We start from the raw sequence: 16,684 nt of genomic DNA, 5'->3' as shown, positions 1-16,684 counted from the left end.
TCTGCAGTGGCAGTAGGCTGGTAAGTGCATAAGTCTCCATACGATTACATGAATTCCCGCAATATACCCTGCGCGTCATATCTCAAAGTGCCCAGTATCCCGAACTGTATGTGGGACATGACCCGTACATATTTTAGCTGCCAAATTTGTACCAGGTCTACCTCTCCGTAGGATCGCGCTATTTGACGTTTTGTGATATATTTTAGTTCATCATCGGCATATGTTTGATATTCCGCTACTACAGTCCTAATTTCCCCTAGCAGTCTGGTATGCTGCGTACGTTCATAGTATAGCTCTAGCGTTCTCAGTTTATCTTCCCGTGTGGAAAGCTGTTGTCTTATATCTTTGAGGATACCAGCGGTAGTGCTGATACTGACCCCCTTATTGTTGCTTTGAAAGACTTCCATAGCAGGCCCGGGTCCTCAGTTGTTGGGACATTCAGTTCAAAATATTCCTTTATGGCGCTGTGAACAGTGTCAGTGTATTCTGAGTCAAATAATGCTTTCGCATTAAACCTCCAACTGAAAGGTGGCAGTACATAGTGTGGTATGACTATCGAGAGTAGTACCGGATTATGATCGGATAATGTCCGGGGCATGTGCGTGATAGTCTTCGTCCAGAGTGATAGGTGGTTTGTGCCTAACCAATAGTCTATACGTGACCAACTGTTGTGTGCTACAGTTGTGTGCGTGGCCTCCTTATGTGCAGGATAACGAACCCTCCAAATGTCAGTAAGGTGCATATCAGCCATTATATCCTTTAATGTAGCTAATGCCTGTTTGTAAGGCTCCAACGATACCCCAGATCTATCTAGGCCGTCTTGTAGTGCAATATTGAAATCCCTACCCCAAAGTAGTGGAATGTCCCGCAAATCATGAAGTCTGCTCCACACTTTACGATAGAATTCAGGGTCATCAATATTCGGGCCATATGTATTTATTAAAGCCAATTTTTGCCCTCTTATGACCCCCATTATCATCACATAGCGACCCTCTTAATCTCTAATGACATCAGTAACGTTGAAATTCAGGCCTTTCCTTATCAATATGAGGACCCCTCTGGAATAAGAGGAGTAGGTTGAACCATGCATTGACTCCGCCCATCTGTGGCCAATATTGTTGGTTGCGTGAGAGGCTATGTGAGTCTCCTGAAGGAGAGTAATGTCAACTTTTAGCCTGTTGAAGTGTGCAAAGACTTGGCGAATCTTCTTCGGATTGTTTAACCCCTTAATATTTTTACTGTAATTTCTCAGTGGACATCATTTGACCTTAACATCTTGTATCGTGCAGAATGATAGTTATAGCATGCATGTCACATATGCGTTCCTGAAAAGAAATAACAGCCTTACATATTGTGATATAGCACTGGATTTCTGTGATGCCTCTCAAGTGCATTGGTCTGTAGAACAAAACCCAACTTCGTCCCCCCCCCCCCCCCCCCCCACCCACTTCAGCACCCCAACTATACCAAAGACATGCCCTTTCAAAAGAAAACTTTAGAACCAAACATTTGTTGGGGAACTCCCACTTGGGGGGTCCGCCCGGTGCACATATCTGCATCCAACATAGTGGATGTGGCCAGGTGTCTATTAGGTGTGTGGACTAAACATGACTTGGATGTATCTGTTGGGAGTAGGGGTGTCAGTAGCACACATATAATATAAGTGATATCCAATCATCCAATTGTGCTCATAGCCCCCCGGTAAAGCGACATTAGGCTCGAAGGTGAGGTCAGGTGTATAATTCCAAATCACATTGGGGAGTTCAGATGACACACTCAATGTTGCGTCCCATTGGGCATTCCTATAGACCTATTACTGTATACACATAACATAGTTAACAATTATAGTATAACATGAGATATAATGTAGTGTATTCTCACAGCTCTGTTATTTTCTGTGTCAAGATCAGAATTAGTACCGTGAGCTCAACGTGAGGTAATGGGGCTTGTCGTCCAATGTGGGTGCCATCTCCTTGTACGCCCGCCACCTCTTGAGCTATGAATTCACCCCTATGTTAGATACAAGACATTCCAGTGCATTCTTGTGGGTAGGTTATAGTGTCAATTGTGGCAGTAGAGAGTAACCCACTACGAATGCGTTTAAATTGTAAAGGCCTGCGATGCAGATTTAGAGTGTCAATAGTTCACTTTCCCATCAGTGTGTCGCTTGTGTATCTTACCAGATTTGGAACTCCAGGATACCGTGCTTCCTGCCACGCCAGTAGCTGTTCATTCCGAGTCTTGGTTCTGCTCTTCACGGTTTGTTTCCCTGCGCCTGCGGTGAAATTGTTTCAGAAAGTCCTGTGCTGCTTTCGGCGTTTGGAGGATTGTGGAGCGGCCGTCGTGCGTCCCCTTCATTCGTGCTGGGTATAGCATGCTGTATTCAATCCCCAATTCACGTAGCTTCTTTTTCACCGGGTTATACTCTTTGTGCACCAGTTGCACTGCTACAGTGAAGTCTGGGTAAAATTCCAGCGCGTTGCCCTGATAGGTTATGTCCCGCTTCTCTCGAGCCAGCCTTAAAATGGTGTCGCAATCCCTGTAATTAGGATTGCGGGCTACAATTGGTCGTGGAGTTGCTCCCGGTTTCGGCCTTGGGGCTAGGGATCTGTGTGCTCGCTCTACTAGTAGAACTGTTGAGGAGAGCTCCGTACCAAACTTGCTGCGGATCATTTCCTCCACGTATGTTTCCATCCTCCCGATGTTGGTAGATTCTGGAACACCTGTAATGCAGACGTTATTGCGGTGGGATCTTGCTTCCAAGTCCTCTGCTTTGTTTTTTATGACGTCCAATATCTTCTCGATTTCTGAGCATTTTTTTGGTCGTGGTATGGGATTCATCTTCTACTGCGGTGATTCTGGTTTCGGCCTCGACCAGGCGTTCCCCATGCTTATCCAGCTTAGCCGCCATGTTGTCAACACATTGCGTGATGGTGTCTAGCTTCCCATTTATGTCCTGCAGGCTCTGTTGTATGGCCTGCAGCACGTGTTCCATGCCGCTGGGTGACCTCGTTTCACTTTCTGGTTCAGTGTCGATGTTCGCTGTCACGCTTATGTTATGTTTTTTTTACTCAAAAGTCAGCTTGGACTGTTGTTTCTCAGGCTTTCCTATTACCACACAGTGGGATAGCGCCAGTCTAGTGGAATATCGCCAGTACACAGCTAAAACTGGAAGGGACTCTATGGAGATCTCAGGAGGGCCAGGGTGTGCTTCCTTAACTTATGTTGTGTAGTTACCTCTGTATTACAGACAGATCCAGACAGAGCCCGTAGGTAGTTGTCAACAGGAGGGGCATTCTTGATTCAGTGAGACGCTGCGGCAGAAGGGAATGTGCCACCACACAAGACACCCCGTGGAAGGTACCACACAAATTCGTTCTGTAGAGGGGGCCCACGATAATCAGAAATGCAGCTTTGGAGACCACACACTACCAGAATCGTCAGTTATGAGAAAAGCAGTTCGTCAAGAGTGTTTTTTCAGTGAATTTTCAAGGTTTTTTAAATGCTAATTCCTAACCATAACATGTCTGAAACCTATGGTTTTTTTCAGTGAAATATATATATATATATATATATATATATAAATATATATATATAGTGAGCAAGGCGACAGGATCGCCAAAACGCGTCAGATCGCGGCACCCTTGGCATACTGAAAAGAAAAGAAATAAAAAAACTCTGCTGCATCCATTATCGAATTCGGTGTCCGATTTTCTCCTGGAGAGTGCTGGCTTGTGCGGTGCGCTGTGGGAGCGTCAGCGTATATATATATCGGTTTGAGTACTTTACATGGAAAGGTATAACACAATACCATAAATGACTAGATGGGTCTGATTGTAAACAATTCTTGTAAATACTTTATTTAGAATTATCGGCTCTGCATCACAAATGGTACTTCACATTTATATTTTTTTACATTGATATGTAAAACGGAACATATTTTGGTGTAAATACTTTATTTTGAATGTATGGTTCTGAATTACTCTTATGGTACTTTACGTTAATTGTACATATTAATGTATATATTTTTAAAAAATTTGCTTACTATTCTGGGTGGGTTGGTCTAGATGACCATGAAAATGGTAGAGGGTACTTACACTGTTCACGTTATTTAAGCAAGGTCTAGACCTAGGGACTCTATGGTCCAGTGGAAGGCAGGAGCCGAAACGCGTAGACCGTCCATTTGATGCACGTTACTTTTTGCACTGGTGTGTAAATAAAGAACGCTGAAAACCATCTGTTGCTGTGCCGTGTCCTTTGATCTACTTAACGTAGGAAGAAGAAGCTGTGGCAATATATATATATATATATATATATATATATATATATATATATATATATATATATCATCATCACAGTCAGGAAAGCACAATTGAGAAAGGCCACAGGAAGCTTGGTAAAAGTCCATTTATTGTGCATTCGAACTCTTGCCAGCAGTCCAATCACAGTACAACCGGCTTCTTCATTTGAAGTGCTCTGCCAGACGCGTTTCTGGAAATACATTCCTTTCATCAGTAGCACAGACGGTAATGTGAGCGTCGCGTTACTGTTTCAATTAAGAACACCTGCTCATGTAGGCGTGGCATTCCCAATGCCTCATGGTGTTCGTAGTTTTATTCCAAGTGGATGCGATGCTCACTCACCGATATTAAAATGCAAATGTTCGGCCCCTGTGGGTAGATGCTCAGTGTTCCGTGACAGGACTGCCCTGCTTTACAGTTTTCAAATGCGAACTTATGCAGGCTCCAGCCCTGAATTGCAGCCTGCAAATGCTTCCTTCTGACAGTATCAAACTCGAAATTCAAGCTTGAACAGACCCGCTTGAGCACGGTGAGCCTTCCTCGTTAGGCGTGCAAGCCCCATAAATCATCACAGTCAGGAAAGCACAATTGAGAAAGGCCACAGGAAGCTTGGTAAAAGTCCATTTATTGTGCATTCGAACTCTTGCCAGCAGTCCAATCACAGTACAACCGGCTTCTTCATTTGAAGTGCTCTTCCAGACACGTTTCTGGAAATACATTCCTTTCATCAGTGGCACAGACGGTAATGTGAGCGTCGCATTACTGTTTCAATGAAGAACACCTGCTCATGTAGGCGTGGCATTCCCAATGCCTCATGGTGTTCGTAGTTTTATTCCAAGTGGATGCGATGCGCTATATATATATATATATATATATATATATATCCTCAACCCCCTAATAAAATGCATGAATGTACACAAAATACTCTGCTCTAGCAAAGGCGACTGAATGCCAACACCCTGAGCCACAAACATGAGGTACAACCTCAAATTTCTAACGTGCATAAAGTGCAGTCCTCAAATGTGGCAGCAAAAAGGCTGAAAAGCAGGCACAGCAAAAATATACTCAAACCTGCATAAAGAAGAAATTGCAATGGCAATGTAGTTAGGTAAACAAGATGCAGTATGTCTGCAACTGTTAAGAAAAATTGGTTCCTTAATTTCCCTTATCCAAATTATATTGGCTCTCTCGATCTGTGGGGATAATTCTGCAGCTAGTGGTCTGACTATAAACTCCTTCACAAAGCTACTCATTCTTCACATGGCCAGGGGTGCCTGTGTAAGCGGTTATGTGCAGTCAGTGCGTGTTGCACAATGGGGATTATGTGATAGCTCTGAGCAATGGCAATGGGGTAGACAGAAGCGTGTTAAGAAATGGAAATAACCTAGGGGCTGTAAATAAGTCACAACACAGGTTTACCCTACTCCTACATCATTGTTATCTCATACTACCACATTGTGAGTAAATTCTACAGAAAGAGAGTAGAAGAAAAGGAGGAATATAAGGTAACTGACAAGAATACATTATACATGTTACTGACTTTACTTTTAGCGAAATCATAACAATGTACAAGATTGAAAAATACAAAAAATACATCCAGATTAAAAGGTAAAACACATTTTAGGAACATCTAAGTATTACAACTTTTAAAAACATGGCAGCATTTAAATATATTCAGTTAATATAATAGGCAAACTTCCACATCAACAGCAGCACATTATAATTATTTTGTCTTGAATTCTAAAATATTCTAATAGATGTTCAGAAGTAGCAGTAATCAACTTACCCATAAGACTCTAACTAAACTAAGCCCGACCAAAACCTGGTACATTGAAATACGGGCAATCATCAGAAACAAATTTCTCAGCTTAGGACCACATTTCTCACTGCAGTCTGGCCGAAGGTCGTTCAGCCAACTAACCTCGGAAAAACTTGTGTTTACTTATCAATAACATGTGGTCAGCGTCAAGTGTACACTGTGTATTTTATTTTTACTCTGCCTCAGTTGTTTGAAATAGGTTTTCAAAATTGAAGGGTGTTCAAAAATTCCAACTCTAGCCAATTAATTTGTTTAGCCAATTGGTGTGCCAGACATTGGATGCTCCTGTTCTGTGCTTGGCTGGGCATACATGGAAATCTAATGTGAAGTTTGCTGAATTTTGTGGAGGGACTTACAGAGCAGAATTGTAGGATTTCATCCTTTCTATGTTTTACTCAAATATTTCACCCAATTAACGCTGTCACAGTTTAAAAAATGTTTTTATTTGGTTCGCCAAACAAGAGTTGAATGGAGTTGCTAGGCAGCAATATTGGCAATAAACAGAGGTGGCAGGTTAGCAGAAATTACGAGACTGTAGGAGGTTTGTAAACCGAATTAATTCATGTGGCACTAAAGAAGAGGTGAAAGAGTTTCTGGTGTGTACAGTCATTTTATTGTCTCCATTTCTGACGATTCTTCTCTCTACTCTCTATGCAGCAAATGAACAACATCAGTGCCATGCTGGTGCTCGCACGGACTGCCAGGGGACCACGAGAGTTTGTGCTGGACCTGGAGATGGAAACCACCAACTCTCTGATGAGCTATCGCTCCAGCTCTGTGCTGAGGCTCACGGTCTTTGTCGGAGCTCATCCCTTCTAAAGGCAATAAGTCTGTAGAGTGGACGAAGATGGATAAGTCATCACTGGTGGGGTTAAAATTTCCATTCCCAAGAAAAGCTTGCGTAGTGGATGGGAATTCACTATCCTTTCCCATTTACAATAGCTCTTGTAATACCCTGTTGTGTTCCGCCCTCCCACTTGAATACTATATTTTAAGGGACAAGTACAGTAACACGAGCAGGGTTTACAAATAAGGCATCATTCACTGATTAACTGATGGCAGATTGTCAGCGTATTTACCAATCTCTCTGGATATAGAAACAAAGTTTTTTCTAATTATGCTGATGGTCTGCAAAGACTGCAGCAAATAGTTGGCAGGCTGAGAGGTAGTAAGACTTCTCTTCGCTACTCTGCTAAACCACTTCAGATGTTCAATATCCTTTCAATCACTTTTTGTTCCTCCCAACTACAGCTGTATTCTACAATTTCTAGATAACATCAAATTCAGATTTGTTCAGGGCTATTTAAAAACCTTCAAAAAACAATCAGGAAGGGGTTTGTGAAAGAAGCGTGCCTTTGTTGTACCCTACTAAAGGTGATGCACTACTGTTCGCCAGCAGGTGTCACTGCAAGAAAATAATGTGTTCTGACATTCCCCCAGCCGCTGGCAGTTTCATTTGCTAACCAGCAGGTGGGGCTGCAATCACAGTATGTGGCTGTCTGTTCTTTGTCAATGGGTTATGTTACCCCAACAGCACTCCTGACTTGCCAATATTTATATCTTTCGAGAATATAAAGTAGTTTTCCCACAGTTGAGGCTTCTGAACGTTACTTTACCAGCACCACAAGCTTCTGAGCCTTGCGTTACATTAGATCTATTTCCTCCCTCTCCCACCCGTACTGGTTGCTAACATTACAAAAACATCACTCCTGGCCAGCAGGAATAGCTTTAACGTGAATACCAATCTCTTCCACATTCAGGAACATTGAGGCACGCCATATACATAGGACTTATTCAGGTATTCGAGTATCACAAAGAACTGCATTGATTTGCTTATTGTTAGAAGAGCCTGCTGGCACAACATAAAATTGCGCAGTCACACGATCCCCGGCAACCTTTAATAATTAACCCTTATAGAGTTAAAGAACAGAAGATCTTTTAACCCCTTCGAAGTTAATGACGAGCTGGACTCGTCATGGCGCTTACCTGCCGTGCGCGGATGACAAGGCCAGCTCGTCATGAATAATGGTGATTTTGGTTCTTCAGCGCAGGACGGGAAAACGCCTAGCAGCCATGTGGTTAACTAGGTTTATGCCCTTTTCCCTCTTGAATTGCTTTACATGTACTTCCACTACATCAAAATGATTAGCTAGAAGCTGTCACTGTAAGACTTTTCATTTGAATAAGACACATACATTTAACTATTCAACATTCCCCCTTGTGGCAGTGAATGCAGCCCTCTCAGAAACCTATATCTGTGCAATTCCCAAGCAGTAATTCAGTTGTACACATTTTTAAATTCAATCTGTGAGAATATTTTTTCGGTGTGTTTTTAGCAAATAGCTCATATTCTATCTTATGTATCAACAAAACAGACCAAATTTAGCAAATGTTCTTTGTCCAAATCCCAGCATCTCATTTGTCCAAAATATCTGACCATAGTTAATGGCAAGAATTAACTCACATTCTTTGAGTTGTTTTGCTTCGTCTCATATGTCTAAATCTTGTGTTTCTGTCTACTAATTACGCTCCCAGCTTTTTGTTTTGAGCCTTTGAACAAGAGCGAGCCTGCCTTCTCTGCCTTAGTCTTTAATACTGTTGTCTATTAAATAATTTTCTTAATGTGCAATTTTTTGGATTTTGGGCATGTGAGAAAATAAAGCCAAGGTTCAGAACTCACAACTTTCAGTTCAGTTAAAAAAAAAACATTGAACTGGATAGGGAAACTGAGTGAAATTTAATTTTGGGGATTGAAATATTCTGTGTCCTCTACTGGACTCATGGATGCGGAGTAAAGTCACTCTTTCTTTTTTCTTTCTAAAAAGAACCAAGACTGTCATGCAGGCAATATGGCTCACAAAGTGTCAAAAGAGGGAAAGAGCATGAGGGGAAGGAAGGGAGCAAACTGTTGTGCCACAAACTGTTTCATTTAGTTTTCTGTATTAAGTCTCAAGACGTTCTCAGTGTGTTTTTTGTTTGTAAAATATGTTGTTTGTATAATCATTGTTTTACAAAAAAATAACTTGTAAAAATACAAAAAAAAACTTAATAAAAAGTAAAAATATTGTACAATTTTCAATTACTCTCCATGTTACGAAATATATGTTTGATTGTTTGATGGTATGTGTGGCTGTAAATATACCTGCTTGGCATAAGTCTGCCACTGCTCTGGTTCGATACTGTCATCAAGCTCTTTTCTGATACCATTGATATTGTTTTCCATCACTGCTTCCCTGCTTATACCATTGACGTCTAATTTATTCAGGGGACTCGATTCGACCGGAGCCCCCTGGGGCCTTAGCGGCGGAACGTCTCTTTGCCGTTTACTCCAACAACGTCAAATTGGCGATGGAATGTATGCTTTTTCTATTTTGCCCTTCTTTTCACACCAGTTTTCCACGCTCTGACCTACACTAGGAATGTAACTTGTGGTTATCTCCAGAACACCAGGAAGCAACCTGTGAGGCCTGCAGGTTTTTTCGATCTAAAAAGACACTGAGACATCAAAGGGCAAGAAGATTACAAATGTTTCAATGGGGCGTCGATAATACATAACATAACGTGTATTTGTAAAGCAGACGTTCATCTAAGGGTATCTTGACGCTGAATAACAGATGTTTATTGTTACCCTACTCAATGGTACTAATTTTATCGAAATTAGAAGGATAAAAGGTCATTGCATTTATATAGCGCTTACTAACCCTCACGAGGCGTTGAAGAACTTTTTCGGAACCCATAAAGGATTAGTGGTGAATTAGTATAGTGAAATAAAATTTAGTAGTGGACATGTTAGTCTGTTATTTGGATTGACAAGGAATACTGGAGGGAAAGAAGGGTCTAGAATTTTTTGATTCTTATTAGGACAAAGAAAATTTACTAATGGCTTCCAATTAGTGTTTACAAATTAGATCTGAGCAGGGAGAATCTTCTCTGATCTAAAGAATAGAGAGGTCCCTTACCAGTTGCAAGGGATTTTGGGGGGATACATCCTCCCTAGTACATATTCATCAAACTTACAAGTATTCCACCTAGTATCTTGGGTGTGACCACTTATAGATGGGGAAAGAGAAAAGGGGGGGGCGTTTACATAAGGTATTCACCAGGGCTCTGTGCTATTCTGTGTGGGGGAGGAATATATATATAAATATAAATATATATATATAGAATTTCTTCCTCCCCCGCACAGAATAGCATGGAGACATTGTGGATACTTTATGTAACTACCCCCATCCTGGTCTTTCAATTACTGTAGCCAGAAGAAATAGCAAAAAAAGCATCGGCAAAACCAGCTGGTCTCGCCTTTGGGCAATATTGAATTTGACAACGATTTAAAGTGATGCTGCACAGCATTGCTAAAGAATACATTTTTTTTAAAGAGATATCGGGCATCTACCTGCCCCATTTTGTAGGTACTGACAACACACTTGCATACATGCAAAATTAGATCAGTAAAGGGAAAATACAAATTTGTGCGAAAACGTTTTTCTTTTTTGAAGTAAGGGTGGGGGAAGCAACACTGAGGCAATGGGTGGGAAAGTAAACAGCACGGGAGATAAAAAGAAAACTGAAGGTGGCAATAACACTGAGGGTGCTTGGGAAGCAACACAGGTGAGCAAGGGGAGGGAGAAAAGCACACAGGGTAGAAAGTAACATATCCCTGTTGTGGGAACTACACACCAGAGAAAGCAACACAAGGGAGAGGCTCATGAGGGACAGCAAAACCGAGTCTGGCGGGGGTACACAGTACACAGGAGAGAAAGCAGTAATACATGCACTCTGATGAATTGTTTCACCAAAAAGGGAAAAAAGTAGTGCTTCAACAGTGACCAGTGGAAGGACACAGGTAATGTGCCTGTGATCTAGGGGAGGGATACACACAAGAAGCAAGAGGATGAATAAATAACAATCAAATTATTAGCAATAGAGCTAGCAAATGGTAAGCAGTTGGTGTGCTTTAAGCCCAGTGTAAGCTTATAATAGATCTTTTCCGCAACAGGCATCCTGCACTCTGCTAGACAAGACTTAAAAACCATAAAGATTTAAAAGGAAAAAATATTTGTATGTCAGCCTTGGTACTAAAATGAACCACTGATCAAGCAAAAAAGTGGTCACTCAATGCAAGAGAACCAATGGCTGAAGTGGGAAGACCCTTTGTGACATGCTGTACGGTGGGTGAAACCGTGAGTAGCACCTCAACAGACCATTAGATTAAGAGGATTGACACAAAGACCCTTTATAGATAGGCGATTAACAACAATAGCATTCTCGAAGCCAGACTTAATTAAAAAAAAAACATTTAAAAAATAAAAAAAGAGGGTAGAGTTTATTACCTTTCACAACACTACTGAAGGACATGCAAACAAACCATTGCACCTGTTAAGGAGAGTGTGCTCCTCGCCCCCCCCCCCTTTCTGAAACCGAAACCTTGGTACCAGTGTTGGTCATCAGACATTTGGATTGTGGTAATGCCCTATTGGCCTCGACAAACAAGACGTTGCTTTCTAAAACTACAAGAAGTGCAAAACACTGCCGCCCGCCTAACCTGTAATCTTCCATCCGCTGTCCCCTCTTTTACAGTCATTACATTGGTTTCCAATCTGTAAAAGGATTATCTTTAAAATTTGCTGTCTGAAAAATAGTTCCTTGCTTAGAAAAAGTCCCAGTTACCTATTGTCTTGACTATCGCACCACCGCCCTCCTTTACTATTTAGATCCAGTAACAAAACACTGCTTACAGTTCCACGAGTCAGAAGGACCTGCACAGGAAGCAGATCCTTTACCTACTTAGCCCCTATACACTGTAATAGGTTACCCCTGCACACCCGCTGGTGTACGGATCATCTCCAATTCCGAAAATTACTGAAGAAAGTGCTGTTTTAATGCAGTAGTCTCTTGCCTGGTTTTGTGTTAATATTAATACTTGATCAATAAACTGTTTAAAATGAAATGTTAAAAGCTTGCTAGGCAGTGCAGTTGAAAATATGTACATTAAAATGACTTCAAATGAGAAAATATTAAAACTTCAAACCATGAATACGTACCACGATTGCAGGCTGAGCTTTCTGGTTAACAGAAGATAACCATACTCTCTTTTTGTTAATCATAACAGGTACAGTTTCACTCAACTTTATTGCAGCACCTCTAAAGCTAATTTCCAAGTACGTCTCATTCTAACATGCCAATAGACCCCATTCAGGCAGGAGACTCCCAATTTTTAAAGCCCAAAATGGCTTTATTTTAGCTGCCTCACTCCCGAAATTGCCTCTGATTCAATAGAAGTCAATGGGGGAAATACAGTCTCTGGATTATTTTTATTTTTTAACATGGGTCTCTAGAGTGGACGCATTAGTCCAGTAATCCACCAGACCCGGATACACCAGACCTCTTCAGTTTGGAAGATATAAAACTCGAGTTAGAGGCACATCCATCAGCTGCAGATGAAGGCAACATCTCTCCAGATGGCAGGTCCGGGTCTGACATGGAGTTACACATTACTCCGGGGCAACAACTTGTGGGAACTGTGTCCAATCCTCCACCCGACCACAGCCGCCATGGGCAAAGCCTCACCCATCTCATAAGCTAAAGACTGTTGCTGTGCAACCAGTACTCAAGAGACTTCATCAATCAATCAATCAGTAGGTTCTTGTAGAGCACCACTTTTCATCACAGAAGGGTCTTCATGCACTAGTTTTGTACGTCCTTGGTCAAAGAGCCACGTCTTGATCGTTCAACTGAATTCTTCAAGAGAAGGGCAGGTGCACAGATGAAGGGGGAGGTCGTTCCAGGACTTGGCGGCTAGGAAGGAGAAGGAACAACCTCTGTAGTGGCTCTGGCGTATGCGGGAGGTGTGGGCCAGGGTGAAGGAGGTGGAGCGACGCTCCCTGGTGGGTCAATGGAAACATAAGACGGTGGTTGATGTAGGTGGGCCCAGAGTTGTGAAGGCCTTGTAGTTGTGAGTCATGAGCTTGAAGGAACATCTTTTCTGTATGGGGTGCCAGTGGAGGGCTCTTAGAGGGGGATGGTGCTGGTTCTCCTGGGGAGGTTGAGGATGAGACTTGCTGCTGTGTTCTGGATGGTCTGGAGGCAGCTGAATACTTTCTTGGTGGTTCTGGCATAAAGTGGATTGCCGTAGTCGAGGCGGCTGGCGATGAGGGCTTGGTTGACTGTTTTCTTGGTGGAGATTGGGATCCATTGGAAGATCTTGTGGAGCATATGCAGGGTGTGGAAGCAGGAGGAGGAGATAGCGTTGACCTGGTTCTGCATGGTCAGTTGGCTGTCCATGATGATTCCGAGTTTGCATGCATGGTTGGAAGGAGTAGGTGTGGGCCGACCATGGCTGGCCACCAGGAGTCGTCCCAGGGGAGGAGTTCTTTCCGAAGAGGATTACCTCAGTCTGTTCAGAGTTGAGTTTAAGGCATTTGGATTACATCCAGTTGGCAATGTCACACATGGTGTTCTGGAAGTTTGCTCTGGTGGTGCTGGGTCATCTGAGAGGGAAAGCATGTAGTTGAGTCTGTGGGTGCGGGCGATGTTTGCTAGATGTGCCATGTAGGTTTTAAAGAGGGTGGAGCTGAGGGAGGAGCCCTGGGGGGTGCTGCAGATGGTGTTCTTGGGTTCAGAGGAGAAAGGTGGAAGATGGATCCTCTGTTTTTGGCCAGAAAGGAAGGAGGCGATCCAATTGAGAGTGTTGTGTCGGATGCCTAGGTGGGGGAGTCTATAGTGATAATGGTGTGTTGGAGGCAGTGTTGAAGGATACAGAGAGGTCAAGGAGGATGAGGGCTGCTGCTTCCCCCTGGTTAAGGAGGCATCTGATGTCGTCAGTAGCTGCGATCAGGGCGGTCTTGGTGCTGTGGTTGGCCCGGAAGCCTGATTGGGAGGCGTCAAGAAGGTTGTTCTGTTCAAGGTATTCTGTGAGCTGGTGGTTGATGGCTTTCTCAAGGACTTTGGCTGGAAAGGGGAGTAGTGCGATAGGATGGTAATTTTGGAGTTTGCTGGGTCGGCGGAGGGTTTTTTCAGTAGAGGTTCGACCTCCGCGTGCTTCCATGCAGCAGGGCCGATGGCTCTTGTAATGGACGTGTTGAGGACGTCTGTGAGGTTGTTGCTGATTTCTTCTCTCCCTAGGTTGTAGATGTGGTGTGGGCAGCGGTCCATGGGTGCACCAGAGTGGATTGAGTTCATGTTGGAGATGGTGTCTTGGGTTGAGAGTTGTTTCAAGTCAGATAGTCGGTGGGTGTTAGTGGCATCAGTATGAGCGAGGGCATGGATGAGGTCGGTAGGATGGAGGTTGAAGTTGTTGTAGATGTCTGAGGGTTGAAGTTGTTGTAGATGTCTGAGATCTTTTGATAGAAGTAGCCTGCTAGGGTGTCACAGAGTTTGGGAGGGATGAATTGTATTTATCGGTGGCAGCTGGGCAGGAAAACTCTCTGATGATGGTGAAGAGCTCTTTAGCGTGGTTGGTGCTTACCTCAAGAGGTTGGCAAGGGCATCCGTCATGGCTTTCCTAAGGTGGTGGTTGTAATTATTGAGGGCGGACCTAAATAAGCTAAGATAGGAGAGGTTCTTTTTGAAGCACCAATGTCTCTAGTTTCTTGTAGTTTAGTTGCGTTTGAAGAGATGTAGTTGGGGGGTGCACCAGTTGGCGTGCTTTGCGGGTCTGTTGAAGGGAGTGTCTTTCATGGGAATGATGTTATTTGCGGTGAAGGAGATCCATTTGAGAAGTTCTGGACTTTGAGTTTGAGGTTGACTGAGGTGTTGAGCCTGGTTGCTTTGAGTGTGGAGGTCCAGAGAGGTCCTGTGACTCCGTTCTACTTTCGGCAGGGTCGGTGGGTGGTCTAGTCGGGGGTTCTGGGGAGTCGGTGAGGGTGAAGTAGACTGTCGAGGTCAGTTCGGTAATGTGGAAGAACTTGTGAAGGAAAGTAGGATCTGATTCTTATGGTTATTCCCACTTTTTCTGATGTGATGCTGTTTTTGACTAGTCTGACTGGGATCCTGCTTATCAGGACCCCAGTCTATCTGCCTTCTCCTTAAACTGTTGTGTATGTACTTAGGTACACCCCAGATTGGATACTGGCGTACCCTTGTCAGTCCCTAGTGTACAGCACCCATGTACCTAGGGCATAAGTACCCCAGAGGTATCCCATGGACTGCAGCGTGTATTATGCCACCCATGAGGGACCATTCAAAATGGAACTAAAGGGCTGCCATTGCAGCATGTGTAAATTGGTGCATGCACTTAAAACCTATAAGTCACCCCTCAAGTAGGCCTTTACAATCCTGAGGTCAGGGTGCTTGGGTCTAAGTGAGAGGGTGCCCCTGCATGAGCAAGACACCCCTGCAGCCAATGGAGTCCATTCTCCCGGGTTGTCAGTGAAGCAGCCATATACCACACAATGACCATCTCAAAAACAGCTGCAACAAATCCTTTCATTTTTGGTATCAAACATGTTGGAATCATACCCCCACACCGTAAATGGTGTGGTAGGTATGATTCCAAGCACTGGAAGAGCCCTCCGCTAGGCTCTTGCAGTTCCCGGTACCAGCCTTCTAGTCCCGCATATCACGAAAAGGTTGCTGCTGACCAGAGACACATGTCTGCCCTCCTGCTGCTGAGCCAAGCTCGAGCAGGGGAAGGCAGAACAATAGGCATCCTGTCACAGGGAGGTGTGACCACCTCCCAGACAGGATTTAGTGTATTAAGGCTGGGTGGGTGCGCTTGCCAGCACCTGAAAGTCTGCATGAGGGGCACATTTGGTGTCCCTGTGCATAGTCCAGTTCAAACCAGTCCTGGTAGCCGTTGGCTCCCGCTCTGACGTGAAACTGGACAAAGGACATGGGAGTAACCTATTCCCTGTCCAGATCAACCCCCCCCCCACCCCACGGGAGGGTCCCCTGAACCTTCCCACTTACGGGCTTACCTGGGTGTAGGGCACTAGATTCATGGTGGACAAGATTCAGAACTGAAACCACTGCACTTCTACCGTCTGGGCACTCTAGACTTTGCTGGTCTTCGTTTGGGCATGACTTAGTCTCCCTTCTAGTCTGCTGTATCGTCTGTGTCTGTGCATCATACAGGAACCTTTCAAGGCCTGTGAAGCATCAAGGACAACCAAAGTATTCTCCCTTGGAGTGAAGGAGTCACTCCCCTACATTCGTAGGCACCTCAACACTGCTGACCGTTCTGCTGATCCCGAGCTCCTGCGGATTCCAAAGGGTTCAACAATACATGTGGTAGTTATCTACGTGTCCCAAGGCCCGAGCTGCCCGCTCACCAAGTCTGAGGTCAGAATCCCTCGTGGGGGCTGCATCAACCGAACCCCTGTGTACCGCATACTTTTGCAAGTACATATGCTTGTTGGCAACTGCGACAAGTGCATTGGGCTCCAAGTAGCCCCAATCTCCGGCAACTTCTTCGACCAAGATCTTCAGCCACACCACCTCGTGGGCACAGTAGCCTGCTCCTTTTGGTGAGCTGCTCGAGGTCTTCACGCAATCCCTGTGCCTCCGGTCTGTCGGTCCAATTGAGGGTCATCTTTGTTTTCCTTGAGCTCCCCTGATTGCTAGGGCC

At 44.0% G+C, this 16,684-nt stretch overlaps 1 protein-coding gene across 1 annotated transcript in view; it reads left to right on the top strand.

Moving 5' to 3' along the window:
- The window catches only part of EFEMP2 (EGF-like fibulin extracellular matrix protein 2), a 139,375-nt gene extending 130,176 nt beyond the window's left edge, over window positions 1–9,199 (top strand). Inside the window, exons 11-12 of the mRNA XM_086938072.1 lie at window positions 6,778–8,072; window positions 8,208–9,199. Of these exons, the coding sequence (XP_086794198.1) occupies window positions 6,778–6,939 (162 nt within the window). The 3' untranslated portion in view covers window positions 6,940–8,072; window positions 8,208–9,199. The remainder of the gene's footprint in view (window positions 1–6,777; window positions 8,073–8,207) is intronic.
- Window positions 9,200–16,684: the final 7,485 nt, after the last annotated feature.

The sequence above is a fragment of the Lissotriton vulgaris genome, chromosome 9 (genome assembly GCF_964263255.1).
Source record: "Lissotriton vulgaris chromosome 9, aLisVul1.2, whole genome shotgun sequence".
Lineage (NCBI taxonomy): Eukaryota > Metazoa > Chordata > Amphibia > Caudata > Salamandridae > Lissotriton > Lissotriton vulgaris.
Note: the sequence above shows the minus strand (reverse complement) of the source record. Positions and strands in the feature narration are given on the sequence as shown.